This window comes from Engraulis encrasicolus, chromosome 4 (assembly GCF_034702125.1).
Source record: "Engraulis encrasicolus isolate BLACKSEA-1 chromosome 4, IST_EnEncr_1.0, whole genome shotgun sequence".
Lineage (NCBI taxonomy): Eukaryota > Metazoa > Chordata > Actinopteri > Clupeiformes > Engraulidae > Engraulis > Engraulis encrasicolus.
Window position 1 is genome coordinate 35,189,019 of NC_085860.1, and position 16,094 is coordinate 35,205,112.

The 16,094-nt window shown below is 43.9% G+C and overlaps 1 protein-coding gene across 1 annotated transcript in view; it reads left to right on the plus strand.

Annotated features, from left to right (window-relative positions):
• The first annotated feature begins 5,516 nt into the window (after positions 1 to 5,516).
• The window catches only part of pclob (piccolo presynaptic cytomatrix protein b), a 77,407-nt gene continuing 66,829 nt past the window's right edge, over positions 5,517 to 16,094 (plus strand). Inside the window, exons 1-6 of the mRNA XM_063197828.1 lie at positions 5,517 to 5,579; positions 7,741 to 8,446; positions 9,579 to 10,376; positions 13,166 to 13,447; positions 14,069 to 14,158; positions 15,077 to 15,269. Of these exons, the coding sequence (XP_063053898.1) occupies positions 7,910 to 8,446; positions 9,579 to 10,376; positions 13,166 to 13,447; positions 14,069 to 14,158; positions 15,077 to 15,269 (1,900 nt within the window). The 5' untranslated portion in view covers positions 5,517 to 5,579; positions 7,741 to 7,909. The remainder of the gene's footprint in view (positions 5,580 to 7,740; positions 8,447 to 9,578; positions 10,377 to 13,165; positions 13,448 to 14,068; positions 14,159 to 15,076; positions 15,270 to 16,094) is intronic.

Genomic DNA, 16,094 nt, shown 5'->3' on the forward strand with positions numbered 1-16,094 from the left:
TGAGGTTTCAGAGCCTGGATTGAAAACAGCAGCAGAGAACACCTCCATGTTGGCAAACATGCATTATCATCATACGTGATCAGCGGGATAAATTTTCTCAGTGTGGCTAGATTCACATACATGTGATTGGAGAAAATCACGCAGCTGCTTGCTGATTCTCACAGCACATGTGAGCGACTGACTGCTGCATCACGTGACTCACAAGCACACACACACACACTTCACACATGCTCACTGCTCACTACTCAAGCCCTCCCTCTGCCTCTCTCTGTCACCATACAAATACACTTTCCCATTTTCACTCCCATTTCCACCCTTTTTCCGCATTCTGTCTCTCTCTCTCTAGTGTTAATTATCTTTCTTCCTATTTGTCTGCTCCCTTCCTTCTCATCCCGAGACACACTCTCTCTCTCTCTCTCTCTCTCTCTCTCTCTCTCTCTCTCTCTCTCTCTCTCTCTCTCTCTCTCTCCCCCACACACACACACCGACACGTACAGCCACATCATGGTCTCCAGCTCCATCATTGAACTCAGGGCAGAGGGTGATGTGGGCTGTGTGAAGTGAGCACGACTTCAGCTCCCACATCTACAATCACTGACCACACTTCCTCTGTCTCCCACTCTGAAGGCGGAAGATTGCTATTTGAAGATGCTATATTCTCTCTCTCTCTCTCTCTCTCTCTCTCTCTCTCTCTCTTTCTCTCTCTCCTATCTCTTCCCCCTGTTTTTCATTTCCACCTTGTTATGAGTAAAATCGTATCTGAATTGTGCGGTGTGATTAGTATGCTGTAAATCATGCTTCCTATATCAGCACTTTCCTTCTCCTTGCTTATCCACCATATGCTTTTCTATCCATCATCCATCATCTCTTTGAATGCGTATGCGTGCATGCCCATGTGTGTGTGTGTGTGTGTGTGTGTGTGTGCGCGCGCACACGCGTGTGTGTGTGTGTGTGTGTGCATGAGTGTGTGTGTGTGTTTGTGAGAGAGAGAGAGAGAGAGAGAGACAGAAACAGAGAGAGAGAGAGAGAGAGAGAGAGAGAGAGAGAGAGAGAGAGAGAGAGAGAGAAACAGAGAGAGAGAGAGAGGCTGTCTGCTTGTCTGTCTGTCAGTCTTGTTGTCCGTCTAACCTCATGTTTCTCTGTATGTTCTGAGTAGTGACCTCCACCATAGTGCATAATTAGTATAACCCCATCTACTTGTTCTTGTTTGTTAAAAGGGCAGGCAGTATACAAGCCCTGGAGGAGTGAAATTACTCACTACTGCAGTGCATCTATATTTGTCTCTTGATTCATACTTGGCAGTGCATAAATCACACCAACTAGGCTACTTGACAAGGAGGCCAGCAACACAAAAGTGTGCTGCACATTGCTGTGGGTGAATGTGGCAAAATAACATTCTTTAACATTATAAAATGAACAAAATAAACACTAAACAATCATTATAACCAAATGATTAGCTCCTTCAAAGAAACTCATTCAAAATGATGATTGTAGATCGCGCTACAAATGTAATTCCACATCCACTGATTTCATAACTCAATCATACTAAATTTGATTCCCCTCCATATTGTGGGGCCTGATTGGTCTCAAATGAATTTACAATGCTTTGTATAACTGTTCCTGTTATGTGTATATTACATTTAGCAGACACATTTATCCAATGAGAATTACAGACGATGACATAATAAACAACAAACAATGTGTGCTCAGAAAACACATAGATTTCTAATGTGCAAAGGCATTTTCCAGTACTTCCTGCTGTTCCAATAAGGACACTCTGATTATACATCAGATCTTGTTGTTTAGTCTTTGAAAATGATCAAGACATTACCGGAGCCAAACTGCTCCTCCAATAGTCTGGTGCATTGCAGAGTCACCGTCTCTAGTGAGACTCGGTCAAAGCCTCTGGCTTGCTTGATCAGATCTATATCAGGTGAGGAAAAACTAGCTGTGAGCTCACTGCCCCACTGAGCACAACACAGCACTGACTCTGGCACTGTAGGGCAACTACTGGCAGTGCTGGCGGCGTCAGTCAGAACACATAGGTGAATGAATGGGAGAGAGAGAGAGAGAGAGAGAGAGAGAGAGAGAGAGAGAGAGAGAGAGAGAGAGAGAGAGAGAGAGAGAGAGAGAGAGAGATGAATCCTAGATACAAAGAGAGCCTGGAGAGCCTGCTTGGAGAGCCTGAATGATACAATATGGCAAAACGAGAAAGTGGCCCGAAAGACCTCTGTCTAGCCAACAGAAAAGACCAACAGCGAATTGGGATTGTTTCCCCTCTGCTTTCACTTCTCTGAGTCTTGATTTTTTTATGCTGGGTGCAGTCTGGCACTCTGATCAAAGAGCTCCCTGATTGGACTTGATCTCTGCCAACACCGCAAGGCAGTAGGCAGCTGGTCACACTTAGTTGCCGTATGCTTTTCTTCACACCCGGTATTTTTTCAACATTAATATGCATTTTTATACAGAAGGTGGCTGACTTTCAACCTAACTGAAAGTTCTTCCTAACCACCTCAAATTGCAGCTTCAACCCAGTCACTTTTAAAAGTCAAGTGCAGCAATGTCACATTTCCAGCTGATAGTTTAGACAAAAGTCAAAAGCTGAGGTGGAGGTGGGTTTTTTTTGGCATTTCTTTCCCCCCAATACAAGCTTCTTCGCTGTGTGGGTGGTAGGCCTTCTATCCCATCAATAGTTGTGTCAAAATGAGTGAGTGAGCAAGCAGATTCTTGTGTTTCAGAGAGGTGGGTTGACACAGTGCTCGGGCCAAGCCAGATGGCTAGTGACTGAGCACTGGGAAAAGCGTCTTCTGTCATCCTCTGGGCCGGGTGGCAGATTGCAGACGACAATGATGATGCTAAGCCAACAATCAGGGCTGTTTCGAGGTACTCAGGGTGCCAGGCAAAGAAGAAATCTGGGGCCCTTATCACCGCCACCACTAACCCTTCTTCTCTTCAAATTATTGGGGAGGGGCACCTCAACAGAGATTTCGATAGCAGCGTCATTACATTTTCCTTTCATTGATTTTCTGTCATTGAGTGCTGCCACTCTTGTTAATGTTAAACCACAGTTGTTAACGCTGTCATTTACATGCAAGTACAGAATCAGTCATAACCATGTCCCCACTTTGATGGGGGCCCCTAATCAATTGCCTAACTTGCTTGCCTGGTTGTGACAGGCCTCCCAACCCTGCACAGTAAATGTTGCAGTGTTACTTCAACACTTAGAGAGTTCATTTGAGTCCAAATGATGCCAAATCAACTCTCTAAGTGTTAAATGAGCACTGCAGAATTTACTGTGTGAGACCTCCTCCGCACACATGCTGCTGGTGGTGGTATTCTCAGCCTTCCGTTTTTTTTCGGGCCATATTAGGCAATTGGAGATCTGCGTGTGTGTCATTGGTGGCACAGATGGCGGATTTTGTGGTGGATTTATTCTGTCTTCTTGCGAGACTGATGCTATCCTGAGAATGCGACTATTCATAGCCATGGTATTCTTCTGACATACGTATATTCAGAGGGACATTTGCATTTCTTCCGTTTTGTTTTCCTTATTATGTTTTCCCCATTAACCTACCCACCCAAATAGTAACCATCGCCATTATGTACAGATCTGTTTAGATGACTTAGCACTAACTTAGCAGCTGGCACTTACAGGGTAGACTGGTACTGAAGCATTGTGGGGTTAGCTTTGCTAAAAGGCACTCCCAAATGTGACCTCTTAAAGCTACATGGATAAGGGTACACACACATTTTTCACTTTTCACATTTTGTCCTCCTGAAACCTGAGGTAAACCTGGATTCTTGAGGCTAACTAGGCCTAGCCATTACAGCCTGGCGATACCATCCTATGCACTCCTCCCAAAGATTTTGGCTCCTCAGATAGTTTGGCGAAACCCTCCTAGCTTGGTTCGCTCACTGTTTGACGCAAAGTCCGTTACTGATTGGTTAAGGTGACACTTCACACTTTTGTTTTGTTATTTGCTTTTGTAACTCCAATGAATTTAAATTGCTAAGTAAGATCAGACCAGCTCCCACCCTCCGACAGATTCCTCTTGGCTTTCGCCAGACTGTTTGACGGAGTCAACAGTCGGCTTTCGCCCAGGCTATAGCCATTAGATCTCAGCTACAATCAGTCAACTATTTTACCAAAGCGAATTACAAAGGAGTGCATAATGCTCACCCATCAGTATCTATGGACACGTTCGTAGGCTATATTGGAAATATAGTGGTCAGCATGTACTGACCCAAGCCAATTTACTACAGCTAACACATGGCTCTTGGTAGTACGCCTCTGGGCTGATTAGTGTTCATCCATCTGAGGTCGAGACAACTCTGCAGGCAGTGGAGCTTTAATAAACTCACATCCACATCATCCACATGCCCATCACCTTCATTCAACTGATATCATTTTCCAATGGTGACTTTTTTGTTCTTCTTCTTTTCCATCTGGTGGTAACATGCACCATGATCCATTCTCTCCACAGCACTGTTATACAGTAATACAATGTAAGATATCCACTTAATTGTCAGAGTCAGGGTTGATGGTCTTTATAGATCCACCATTAGCTATAGCTTGTCTCATTATTTTCCTCTCACATGGTCCTGCTGGAGGGCAGACGACAAAGCCTTTCAGTACAACACTGAAGACAAAGGTTATTTTTGCTCCAGGAATAACCTGGGGTTATTTGTGTGTGTTTGTGAGTCATTGTGTGTGTGCGCTCCTAATTGACACACAGAGAAATTGGGATTGGCATAAGGTAGGCTATTACTGTGTGTGTGTGTGTGTGTGTGTGTGTGTGTGTGTGTGTGTGTGTGTGTGTGTGTGTGTGTGTGTGTGTGTGTGTAGGTGTGTGTGTGTGTGTAGGTGTGTGTGTGTGTGTGTACCTTCTGTGGGGGTGGGTGTACTGGACAGATTCATCACTGACCATTAGTGTTTACTATTGTCCTGAGGGAGTGATGATAGTTTAAAAAGAAAGCCCAAGCCTGACTATGGCTCTTGCCTATGACCTTGAGAATTAGCAAAACAAACCTAGCATGTGGGCAGCTGGGGACTGTGTGAAGTAATCTGAATATTGAATGTAACAGCCCCCCCCCCCCTTCCAGGCAACCCCCCCCCCCCACGCACAAGCCCGCCCCCCTGCACACCATTCACACACTCACACACCCACACACCCTACCACACAGCTCTAGATGTTAAACCCGGAAACCAGGTTTTTTGTTGTTGCTGAGACGCTGTAAACGCAACAAACTAACCCCACGAGATACAACATTGCATAATCTTCGCCTGTCCTTAAGGTAGCAAATCGTCTTGTTGCTTTAATTTTAATTTTCTCGGGGTGAGGTAGCTCAGGGAGATCAGCTGTCATACACCGAACATGCGCACTCTATAGAAAGACAGAGCGCCGCTGTGCTCTCTCTCTCTCTCTCTCTCTCTCTCTCTCTCTCTCTCTCTCTCTCTCTCTCTCTCTCTCTCTCTCTCTCTCGCGTAACCTCCATCCCTCCGCGGAGAGATACCAGGGATACGTTATCGGAGGAGAGTGGAAATGGGGCAATAATCAGAGATGGCACTGCGGCGTGAGGTATGGTTTGAAACGATTTTTCACTGACATTCAGCGGCGTCAGGTATAATTCCTCACATTTGTTTTCGTGCTCGGTTCGGAGGACCTTTGATTCCGGAGAGCCGTGGAGGGGGGACACTCCGAATCTGAAGGCTTGGGAATGCCTCTGATGGGGTAGGCTAATGCTTGGTGCTGAAACGGAAAGCTGGGGGAGAGGGCTGCATTAGACTATAGGAGATTATAGACAGGGTTTATCGAACATGTGGCACAAAATACACCAACTAAGCATTGCTATAGAAACATCTGACGGAAAGGCACGTCCACTTTCAGCAGTCATAAATGTCTGTCGCCTTTCTGACTCTTGTATTATGCATGCGGTTGGCATTGCTAATCGTCTGTCTGGAATCACGACGAAGAAGCTGGATGCTTTCGGCATTTTTCACGTTTTGGTTTGATAGTTTTTATGAGGTAGGCTATCAGTGTATCTGGTGGCTTTTTCACGTGAAAAGATATCACATTCAGTGACCCGATTAACATATTGATATGATAGGCTACTGTTGTCAAAGTGAAGGCGTGCAGTTGTGGAAAATGTTACATGTTTTAAAGGATGTTAGGCTGAGTGCAGATATTTGAGCAGTCGTTCTACAACCAGGATCTGTTAAGGTCCATCCCTAGACTGGCTGTGACCGAGGCTCTCTGGTAGTAGCTACTCTTGGATTTCCAATAGGCTACACTGCTCTTGCAATCTTGCGTTTGGCCATACGTCGTGTAGTACGAAACACCAAACTGTACACGGAAGCATATGCTGCACCGTGTCCTTGGTATGTTGAGATGTGAACAACTAAGAGCTTTGCCATAGGCTACGTGAACGTCTTCAATGCATTTTCTTCCCCGACCATGTTTTACGCGGCTACACAACGTCATTCGACGTAGCCTACACTGTTAGTCCACTAGTAATTCTGTAGTAACATTGGCCTATATGTGAAACGAAAGAAGCTTTTATTCGAGACGGGTCCCTGTTCTGCTTTTTGTTGCAGCCACCCTTTTCTAGTCCTAAGGAGAGCGTATTGTATTACCCATTGAAAGGAAGACATCCGTCTATCTTTCCTGGCGTGTGGAAGTGTAGAACAGAAATCAATAGCAAGGGTTTAGTGCCCTGTCCATGGTGCTGAACGAAAACGGCGAATCACATTGGAAGGGAGAGCCATATTCACACAGTAGGCCTACCACCTATATAACATTATAACCTGCTAAACATTCAAACATAGTACCTTCTAACATATATATTTCTCTCACTCTTTTATAATAGAGTCACAATATATAGCTACACATGGCCCTAGTCTTCTATCAATACCATTTTAATATCACTGTACCTAGCTAAAACTTTGCCTTTACAGCATGTTAGATGGTCAACGAGTTATGTGGCTGACCTCACAGTCGGCCACACTTACTTGAGTAACTTTGTTTACCCAGGGTTATCATCCATTAACATTTCTTATGACGAGTGCAAATATGAAGGCATGGTGGTAAATAACAGTTATACGCACCTAAACAGCAAGGAACTCATATTCACTGTCACACACAGCCTGCAACTGTTGTGTGACGAACTCTAGAAAAACAATCAATACCTTCATGACTTCACACAGGGACAAAAAGTATGTAATTTGTTTTAATTTGGTTGGATGTGTTGTTGGGATTTTGTTGGCCTAATTATACTGTTCACAAGTATAATTTTGATCCTAACCTCAGTGTAGACAAATTCCGCAGACCCCTTACAAGCTCTAATATCCCAGATTAAGAACCAATGCCCTAGAACAATGTGGTCATCCAAGTTGTTTGCTATGTCTTCCAATTAAATGCAGAACAAAATGTTGTAGGCATGAATGTTGAAAAAACTCTGAATGTTTTTTTTTCTAGTGTGATACATTCTCTGTAAATTCAGAGGAAATTACAGTGTGATATCTTCCATCCATGTTCTGTTTACCATGGCACTTACACCTTACCACAAGGCCACAAGGACAACCTCAGTTCTTTTTCATTCATTCAACTATGTACTGTATATGTTGTGTGTCTGCCTATTGGGCCCAGAGCCTGTAATAAAGTCCATGTATATACCATCATCTTCAAACATCACTTTCTCAGTGTTCTGACAAAATCATTTTTTTCTTCTAATGTCTTTCAGCGGCAGATGTGAGTCATCAGAGCCATCAGTCAGGGAAGGCCCCAGAGCTCTCTGAAGTCTGTCCCATCGTTCATGCCAGCAGTGTGGGTGCCTCAGACCAGCTGGCCCCTGGTGAAGGGATCCCCATCTCTTCAGCCAGCCCCACTGTCCAGTCTGGAGACCGAAGGCCATGTTCTCTAACTTCCTGGGCGGGGGCAACCCCCTCAATGCCGTGTCCTCGGCAGCCAACAAGTTCAGCTTGTTCGGGGACGAGGGAGAGGAGGACAAGCAGAAGCAGCAGCAGCAGCAGCAGCAGGCCAAGCCCCCAGTCCAGCAGGGCAATGGCCAGCCTGCATCACAGATAAAAGGTGGTCCAAAGCCGGGGGGTCAGCAACCCCGGGGTCCCTCTCCGCAGGGGCCCAGCAGAGGAGGGTCGCCACAGCAGGCAGGCCGGGGGAAACCTGGGACTCAGCAGCAGTCAGGAGCCCCTGGGCCTGGGGCTCGTGGCCCTGGAGGGGCCCCGGGAGCATCCGCATCGCCGGGGCCCACCACCAAAGCGGCAGCCCAAGGGAAAGGTGGCCCCGGGCCAGGGGGTAAATCACTGTGCCCAATATGCAAGAACACGGAACTTAATGTCCAGTCCAAGGAGCCTCCAAACTATAAAAACTGTACTCAGTGCAAGAGCCAGGTCTGCAGCTTGTGTGGATTCAGTCCTCCAGACTCAGGGGTAAGGGGATTTACATGGTCCATTTACTCTGTGAATTATAGTGTGGTGGGTGCAGCAACATCCAAGCGACAGCCATGCTCAAAATGTTATTCTGTCCACATAATTTCAAAATATTGGAGAAATGCATTTGGGCATGTTTATCGAATATTTGAAAAGAAAAAAAACAACAAAAACACCAAAAGCAAAATCCACTCCAAAGCACCCATTTGAATGACTTCTAGTCTAATTTGTATGACGGAGCTGTAATGTTATGACATTAAATATTCAGATTTTTGTGGAAAATGAATCATGCCATTGTGCGATTTTGAAAAGGGTACTAAGCTGTATGTAGTATCTCGTGAAAATTACCAGCTAAGATGTTTGCATCTTAATATTAGTATTTGACATGTACCACACATTGTATAACATTTTGGTATTCATGACGATGCTGAAAGGCAAACATCATGTTTTCTTGTCCTCTGATGCTCATGTGCTAAGTCATGTTTTGTGTTTGTTTACGGTAGCAGGAGGCATGCACTAACACACCTAAATTCATTGAGCCATGAAGCTGTTTAAAGTTTCAACAGTAATCCCATTAGAACCACATAATACAATTAACTCCAGGATGTAGGCTATTCAGACTAATGAAGACTCAGATCTCATAAGACACACCATGACAATGGGCAACATTCGAATGCCATATTTTCATTCGAAACGCGTTGTTCGCTCCGAGAAATAAAGTAAAGAAAAGTAAGCAGTGTGCGGTGTCTCTTGAATTTTGTTAATTGAGCCATATTTTCATCATTGGTTATTAGCAAATCATCCACATCTAACAAATAGATTTTCTAATGATGTTGAAATGCAGAACATTACACTTAACAGACACCGTTCTCATCCAAAGCAACTTACAGCTATGTACACAGCAAATTTTGAAGGGCCAATTCAACACTGGAGGTGTTGTACCAACACTCTGAGTGTTAAAATCGACTCTGATGGTGTTGAATTAACACTGCAAATTCCACTGTGTAGGTACAGGGTAGCGGTTACAGCCCCTGGGGCCAGGTGCCTCAAGGCAGTTCAGCTTTTACCTAGTCGTTAGAGTGGGATTGAAATGAATGAAATGACTAATTGATGTCATTTTTTGTAATTGCAGGGGAAAGAATGGCTTTGCCTGAACTGCCAGATGCAGAGAGCACTGGCAGGTGCAGAACCTCCAGGTCCTCCCGTGAAGAAACCCCAGCCCCAGGCCAACAAACCCCCAGCAGCCTCACAACCTTCAAAGACTGGGCCTCCACCGTCAGCTTCTCCTGGCTCTCCTCAGAGAAAGCCACCCACGCAAACCCAGGACCCTGGGAAACCTCAGCAACAAATGCCAAAGGGTGGAACCTCCCCTGCCAAATCTGCAACACCACAGCCACAACCGCCCAAGCAGGAGTCCGGCTTGTTTGGCTTTAGTTTCGGTGGTATGACAGACACTGCAAGATCCAGGTCTCCATCACCTCAACCTGCTGCTGAGGCAGTTACTGGGAAGGTGATGGGCTTTGGCTCATCACTATTCAGCTCAGCATCAAGCATGATCAACATGGAGTCGACTCCCACACCACCTACAACCCGTAAAGAGTCTGTGTCAGCCCAGGGTCCTCCGAAGGGTCCACCATCTTTAGATTCGAAACCACCTGCTGTTCAGAAACCAGAGGCAAAGAAAGCAGAGCCTCTGCAACAGACCAAGGCCACTTCAGCTCCAAGCAAAAAGGAAGACCCCTCAACAGGGCCCCAGAAAAAGGATGGACCCTCCCCGCCTCCCTCCAAAACAGCTTCTTCATCCTGTCCACTCTGCAAGGTTCAACTCAACAAGGGCTCCAAGGATCCTCCCAACTACAACACCTGCACAGAATGCAAAAGCACTGTATGCAACCAGTGTGGATTTAATCCCATGCCACACGTGAAAGAGGTAAGATTCCCCAAAGTAATTTATTCCCCTTGATCAGCTGCCATAGTGTGCATTGCTTGGTAAGATATGTGGATTTAGCATACTATAGACTATTACTAATATGTGATTCAGTTACAGTCCCATGGTTAAATGGTTGGTATGTTGGAAACCAAGGAAGGAGGAACATCACTGTTAGTATATAATCCATTGCTTGTCTGTTGTTACCATGTATTGGGCATACTCATAGGGCACACAAAGATATCATGCTGATGCCTCTTGTGCAGAAGTAACCATGTACTGAACATTATTCTGTATTGTTGACATAAGCAAACAAAACAAAACAATTACATATTTATTTTAAATTAAGAATGTGAGTGATATTTCTGTTTTATTTGTTTATTTTCAGCATTATTTTCAATTATTTTTTGTTTGTTTTGTTTATTTGCCTGTTGTTTTGTTTGGGGAATGGTTGTATCTCTACAAATTGGGTAGAGAGATGAAAAATAACCAGCCTGTAATTCAGCCTGTCAACCAAGCTACTCTTTGTTCCCCACATTATTTATTTTGATAAGCGCATTTGTTTGTGTTCCTTGTTTCTATATAGAAGTCCTGTTTGTTGTGTGTAAGGTATGTTTATTTGCCTTCAGTATATGTTTTTTTTCATATGATATAGGGTGCAAACACTACACACACTGAGGATGTGATTTTTGTGTATGCTGTGAACATGCTGTACAAATTGGGTTAGAAAGCTGTTCTCTGTTTGTGTCTTTTGCTCGTTTGGATATCCAAAGGTTTTTAACAGTACAAATCTTTTCACAGCATAGTTTTTTTTGGCACAGATTATAAAGTCAACTAACTTTTCTTTCCAGAGGCTGTGTAATAAATTAGCCATTAGACCGCTATCCTTTATCGGCAACGATTTCAAACTCTCAGCCTATAAAGCTATAATCACAAATGATGTGTGATTCCCCAGTTGCATGAAAATAAGTAGCTGTTGATGCATTTATCCAGAAAAATCCTCCATCTCCCCCAGGGTTTTCTCATCTGGCAGGGCAGGGCAGTCGATGTTGGTTTCAGCTCTTAATGGCTGATTCATCTCTGAGGTTGTCTCAAATACAAGGGACTTGACCCTGGACTATGTAATTTAACGCTGACAGTTTGCATGCAGCCTGGCAAGGAGAGTCCAAGGGTACTCGGTTGCATGTGGTGTCACCGTGAAGGGATCACAAATAGGGCCATAGCCAGAGTTCATTTAGAGATTTCTCTTTCAAGCTGCCCCAAGATCATGTGAGGGCAAATGGCTCATTTATGGGCTGCTATTCCAAAATGAATCTGCATATTTTAATATTTTGAAAAATTGAATGTCTCAACTTGGATTGCAAGTGAGATGTCATCTTATGATATTAATATGTACCATTTCTTTAAAAAAAACTGATTAAAAAAAAAAAGTATTGTATCTTACAGTGCACTATTACCTATTCCAGTCTTCCCCCTCTTCACAAAATGGTTTCACTACGTACTTCTTTAGACAGAGTAAACATAATATTAGCCTGTCAGACTGTGCCATAGTCAGGCAGTTAAATTCAGCAGTGTTAAATAGAGACTTAATATATGACCCAAATATCAACAACACAATGTGAATATAGAATGGCCGACTCTGCAAGTCTTGTCCAAGTCCATGCAGCAGATATATAGCACGTAAATGCAACATAAATTCTGAGATGAATTTAAACTAAAAATAATTAACTGTTATAGTACGGCCATTGCATCCCTTTATTGAGTAATGGCATTAAGCATCTGTGAAGAAAAGTCCTTATGTTTTACCTTCCTCAAAGCACTGCTTAGCGACTGTAACTTAATTTAATTTCCTTAATTTCCCCCTGGGATCAATAAATGATACTCTACTTGCGACACACATGTCTGTTGTGGGCAATGGACATGGAAGGTGAAATGTAGCTCAGCTGTAGCATATCCTTTTTATTCTTGATAAAGTTCTTGAAATGTGTTGAAACACCTGCTGTAATATAGTCCACAAAACGTATGTGGCAAAGACCATGGAAAAAAACAAGCATTGGGCTGAATAACGAACATGCATGGTGTGTTTTTGACAAGTACGGTATGGTAAACCACATGGTATTCCATACTTTCCAAAACAAAGGAAGGAAGCTTTAACATTTAGTCAGGGTTATGTAGAAAAAGTACTTTCATTTATAGTGTGTTTTCTTCTATATAAACATAATTATTGCTATAGTCTCTCTTTATCTGCATATAAATGAAAACAATTGTATCCAAACATAAACCTAATTTGAAATGTAAAATATACATGAAGTAGGTCACCCCTTGAAAATGAAATATTCTCCTGGTATACATAAATAAGGTACATCCCAGGAGCAGAGGCTTTTTTGCTGTTTCTTTTTTCAGGTTCAATGATATAAGGATTTTGACCAGCACACAGTAAGTGAACAGTGGAGTCTTGTGTGACATAGTGATTTGGCATACATTAGTCATTTACCAATGTAATATCATTACAGGTCAAGGAGTGGCTATGTTTAAACTGCCAAATGAAACGGGCCCTTGGAGGAGCTGATCCTCCTGGACCCATGATGAAACCTCATCCCCAGTCCAAAAAACCCTCAACCACATCCCAACCCCTCAGTAAAGCACCCCCTCCCTCTGTCTCGCCTCAGAAGAAACAAAGTGCACCTGCACCCGTGACTGGACAAGATGTGAAAAAACCTGGTCAACCTAGCCAGTCTGTCCCAACTACCAAACAGCAACCCCAACAACCCCCTGTCAAAATTCAAAAGCAGATCACTGAAAAGGGAGCCTCCCCTGCCAAATCCATTCCCCCTCCCCAACCTGAACCTGCTAAAGAAGAGTCTAGCTTTTTTGGCTTTGGTTTTGGTGGGAGCAAAGACACATCACGATCCCGCTCTCCCTCACCGCAGCCCCCAGGATCTGTCTCTGGAAAGGTTTTTGGCTTTGGTTCTTCAATATTCAGTCAAGCATCTAATTTAATTTCATCTGCAGTGCAGGATGAGGGCCCCACAAAATCTCCAACTGCTCCCACATCGGCTAAGGCCTTGTCCCAAGTACATACCGGGGACAGCCAGGCGTTGCTTACAAAGAAAGATAATGAAAAGAAACAAGAAGGAGAGAAACCAGGGCAAAAGTCATCGGATCAAAGGAAAACAGAGGAAAAGCCAGTTAGCAAAGGTCCAGGTACTTTGCTGAAAGATGAAGATGATGTTAAAAAAGAGAAACAGACATTAGGTGAACCATCAAAATCCCCTAAGCAAAGCGATGATCCTGCTACCCCAGCCTCACTACAGCAAAAACCTCAGCCATTACAGCAGCAATCCAAGCCTGAGAATAAGCCTGTCCAATCACCTGCCAAAAAGGTTACTGAAGGGGAAGAAAATCCTGAAAGTAAGAAATTGCCAACCCAGTCCCATCCCAAAGGGACAAAACCAGTTGATATAAATCCATCACCACAGCAGTCGCCACAGCAGAAAACCTCTCAACCACAGAGCTTGGGTCAACCTCAGCAGCCAACGCATAGTCCTGCTCGTTCTGTCAAAGCTACACCTAAAACACAAACAGAGCCTCCTAAACAGGATGCAGGTTTGTTTGGCTTTAGTTTTGGTGGAGCAAAGGATAGATCTAGATCTCAGTCACCAGCATCCCAACCAGAAGGGTCAGTCTCTAACAAGGTTTTAGGGTTTGGTTCCTCTATGTTCAGCTCAGCGTCTACTTTTATCAGCTCAGCTGTGCAGGATGAACCATCAAACAAACAAACAGGAGCAAGTCAAGACACAGCAACTAAGGCACCCAATGAAGTTAAATTAGAGGACAGTAAACCAGACAAAAAGTTAGACAATACAAATCCCACAGAAACAAAACAAGCATCTGTGCCTGCCAGCAAGCCCACCACTACACCACAGTCTGTAAGCAAGGAAAAACCTATTACCACACCTCAATCCAAAGAGACGATGACAGCAACCACTACAACAGATTCAACTCAAAAGGCAACACCATCTGTGCAAAAAACTATTGATAAGAAGGAGGTCGTACATACCCCTCCGCAGGATATGTCCCAAAAGCCTACGCCATCCACTGCAAGTTCACCTAAAAAAGTTGCGCCACCACAATCTGATCCACCGAAACAAGAGTCTGGATTCTTTGGGTTTGGATTTAGTAGCCCATCAAAGTCACAGTCTTCTTCGTCTCAAGCATCTGTATCAGGGAAGATGTTTGGCTTTGGCTCTTCTCTCCTCAGCTCTGCATCTAACTTAATAACCACAACTGTAGATGACACCTCAGCAAAACAACCTCCTGATAAAAAGGATTCTGTATCAAGTGAAACTAGATCGCAAATAGCAAAACCAGATCAGAAGCCAGTATCTACTGACAGCAAGCCAGAAGAAAAGACGCCAGAGATAGCAAAAGTAAAAGAGGGCTCAACACCCATTACAGCACCAGTGATAACTTCCCCAAAAACACCAGGGTCACCACTAACTTCATCTAAACCACAACAGAAAGCAGTACCCGTAACTCTGCAAAGCAAAGAGCCTATGCCATCTGCACAGACAGTGAAAGTAGAAAACGCCAATACTAGTGAAGATAGCAAAGTCCAGGCACAATCTAAACCACTTAGTCAGATGCCAGTGATAAAACAAACCCCACAACAAAAACAGTCTCCAATGAAAACGGCACCACAGGAAAAAATGGCCACCCCACAAGACTCAGGCTTCTTTGGATTTGGTTTTGGTAAAGATAAATCTCAGCCTGTACAGACTCAGTCCACAGAATCTGTATCTGGCAAAGTTTTTGGCTTTGGTTCCTCTATATTCAGCTCGGCATCCAACTTTGTGTCATCAGCTGCCCAGGGTGAGTCCATAGCTACAACGTCTAGTTCCCAAAATAATGCAGTTCCACAACAGCCTTTGTCCAAGACTTCTGAACAAGAAGCTAAACCAGTCACTAAGCCGAAAGAAGGCAAAGCGTCAGACAGACAGCAAAACAAAGTATCCCCTGTGGCCTCTGCTGTGGAAGACCAAGTGCACCCTAAGTCTCAAACTAGTAAAGATAATCAACCATCTAAGAATGCAGAGATAACAAAGGAGGCTGGACAGGCAGATAGCATTAAAGGTGTAAAACAACAGCCCATAGCCATAACAGGTAAAGTCCCTACACCATCAAACCAACAAAGCAAAGACCTCTCCACAAAGGGTCCTGAAAATGCCTCTTCAAGTAAATTACCAGCACAGTCAAGCAAACCCGTTTCTACAGAAAAGACAGACATGGCTCAAAATGTGTTGCCCAGTGACAAAAGAGAACAAAAATCTCATGATCCAAACATCAAATTGGAAGACATTCCTAAAAAGGCAGCACAAGATTCAACCAAAAGAGAAATTTCTGGAACAACTAAAGCAGTACCTCCCCAACCCAAACATGAATTTCCCCCTCAACAAGCTGCAAAGACAAAACAGCCAGAGTTAAAAACTGCTCCTACTCAAAAATCTGTACCCATCCCGAAGCCTGAACCACCTAAACAAGAGTCAAGTTTCTTTGGTTTTGGCTTTGGAACGTCAAAAGAAACATCAAGGTCTCGATCATCTTCACCTCAACCACAAGGGTCTGTTTCAGGTAAAGTGATGGGTTTTGGCTCATCAATATTTAGTTCCGCGTCGAATTTAATATCATCGTCCATGCCAGATGATCACACCTCCCAGCAAA